This window comes from Tupaia chinensis, unplaced genomic scaffold, assembly GCF_000334495.1.
Source record: "Tupaia chinensis unplaced genomic scaffold, TupChi_1.0 Scaffold000049_1, whole genome shotgun sequence".
NCBI classification, from domain to species: Eukaryota; Metazoa; Chordata; class Mammalia; order Scandentia; family Tupaiidae; genus Tupaia; species Tupaia belangeri.
The window spans coordinates 356,668-359,202 of NW_006159507.1; the positions used below are offsets into that span (position 1 = coordinate 356,668).

The 2,535-nt window shown below is 51.0% G+C and overlaps 1 protein-coding gene across 5 annotated transcripts in view; it reads left to right on the forward strand.

Moving 5' to 3' along the window:
* Window positions 1-2,535, forward strand: part of NFATC2 (nuclear factor of activated T cells 2) — a 181,831-nt gene that overhangs the window by 30,253 nt on the left and 149,043 nt on the right. For 4 of the 5 annotated variants that reach the window (XM_014591178.2, XM_027775060.1, XM_006141262.3 and 1 more), the window contains exon 3: window positions 28-770. In XM_014591178.2, coding sequence (XP_014446664.1) covers window positions 28-770 — 743 coding nt within the window. The remainder of the gene's footprint in view (window positions 1-27; window positions 771-2,535) is intronic. The other variant, XM_006141259.3, reaches the window with a different exon arrangement.

Sequence of the window (2,535 nt, forward strand, 5' to 3'; positions counted from 1 at the left end):
AGGGGCCCCGCCCTCCTGGCGGAGCAGCCGGTGCTGCCCGGGGTGGCCACCACCCCGCGGTTCACGCTGCCCGTGCCTGGCTTCGAGGGCTACCGCGAGCCGCTTTGCTTGAGCCCCGCTAGCAGTGGCTCCTCTGCCAGCTTCATTTCCGACAGCTTCTCCCCCTACACCTCGCCCTGCGTCTCGCCCAATAACGGCGGGCCCGACGACCTGTGTCCCCAGTTTCAAAACATCCCTGCTCATTATTCCCCCAGAACCTCGCCAATAATGTCACCTCGAACCAACCTCGCCGAGGACAGCTGCCTGGGCCGCCACTCGCCCGTGCCCCGTCCGGCCTCCCGCTCCTCGTCACCTGGTGCCAAGCGAAGGCATTCGTGCGCCGAGGCCTTGGTTGCCCCACTGCCCGGAGCCTCACCCCAGCGCTCCCGGAGCCCCTCGCCGCAGCCCTCGTCTCACGTGGCCCCCCAGGACGACGGCGCCCCCACTGGGTACACCCTCACGGCTGGCTCTGCCGTGCTCATGGATGCCCTGAACAGCCTCGCCACGGACTCACCTTGTGGGCTCCCCCCCAAGGTGTGGAAGACCAGCCCGGACCCGTCTCCGGTGTCGGCCACCCCATCCAAGGCCAACCTGCCCCGCCACCTCTACCCAGCCGTGGAGTTCCTGGGGTCCTGCGAGCAGGAGGAGAGGCGGAACTCAGCACCCGAGTCCATCTTGCTGGTGCCTCCGACTTGGCCCAAGCCCCTGGTGCCTGCCATCCCCATCTGCAGGTGAGCTGGGCTCTGCTGTCGCTTAGTCTGCGCTGTTGTTTTATGAGATGGTTTTCTGGTTATCAATATGGGATTCAGAATCAGACAGTCTGGGTTTACATCCTGGCTTTGCCATTCAGACTGAGACCCGGAGTCGGAAGTTAAATTCCCTAGGCTACAGTTTCCTCATCTGTCAGATGCGTGTACTTGGTGCACCTGACTCACCAGGTTTGAGGATGCGGTCATTCGCGTGTTTAGTGTTTTGGCTCACTTGGCACCTTGCTCTTCTGTCTATTCCTTCAGCAAGTGTGTATCAACACCTATGGTGTGCTAGATTCTATTACTGGTTGTCGGCAGATAGATTGAATGAAGTGGGCAAACATTTCTGCCTTCATGGGGCTTCCATGGCAGTAAAACCCAAAGCAAGCCTTAAGATGCAGAATCTATGACGTCATTGTAAGAACTGCTGTCCGTTCATATCTGCTATGTGTCAGCCGTAGTCCTCGAGGAGTCTGCAATCTTGGCGAGCTGGAGATGCACACAGATTGCAGGATACAGGCTTTGGGGCCTCTCGGGCTGAAACTGGGTCCTGACTCTGTCACTCACAGCCTGTGTGATGATGGGCATCTCGGTGCTGCCATTCTGCTCCACTGGTGGCAGACATTGCTAGCCAGTCAGGACCCTCTTTCTTACTGAACGCCTTTTTGATACCCTGCCCTTGGCAGACATCACTAATCAAGCAGGACCCTCATTTTCACTGAGCAGCTCTTTGGCCTTGGTTCAGTCCCTGTGAGTTGAGGGCGATAATAGTACCTCATCTGTTCTTTCAAGTGTTTTTTTTTTTTAAAGGATCAAAGAGATGATATATGTTAAAGTCTTGGCATGGAGCCTGTACAAATTCAGAGCTCAAAAAAGGGACAGCTGCTATTATTATAGGGAAACATTATTATATTGACAAGCCTTGTGCTAAGAGATTGTGCTCCCAATTACCTTTAGGGTGACAATGTAGTGACTGTAACAGCCACCAATATTTTAAGGATATCTGCAGTATGCCAGCATAATTCTAATTCTCTATGTGGATTATTTCATTTAATTCTCACATAAACCTGGTTTAGTATTATTTTTAATCTTTATTTTGATGATAAGAAAAAGGAGGTGCTTGGAGGCTAAGGGCAAATGTGATTACACCTGTTATATTAGACGGAGAATCGAGAGACTGACGTGAGCCCATTATCCCTGTGTTTTTCAATCACAAGATTTTTGCTTTAGTGAATGCAAGATTTTTTCCCTGCCAAATAAGATACTGAATTGAATACAAAATAGACAGAGAGAGAGCCATTTTTTATTGCTGTGGAAATGAGGGTGGCCAAGGGCCCTATCCACTGGGCTTTGTCTACCCCAACACCAGACAAAGCTGAACCGTGGGCAGCGTCCCATCTGGGATTTCAGCCAAAGCAGGTTCTGAGAACGGCAGAGCCATAGTAGGTAGACCAGTGTTCTTTTTTTTTTTTAATTTTTTTTATTTTTTTTATTATTATAAATTTTTATTTCTTTTCTCATCACAACACACATATGAATTTTCCATCCAAAATACACTGTGCATTGGCTCAATCAAGCACATCAACATATATGTTCTCAGCAAATGATTTCCCAATTTTTGTGTCCTGCATACCTTGCCTTTTGTTTTGCCATCCTAGGTTCCCCATCCCCACCCTCTGCCATGTCCCATCTTCCTCCTCCATTGTCCCTGACATTCATGATTGCCCTCAATGCCTTCCGCCCCCCC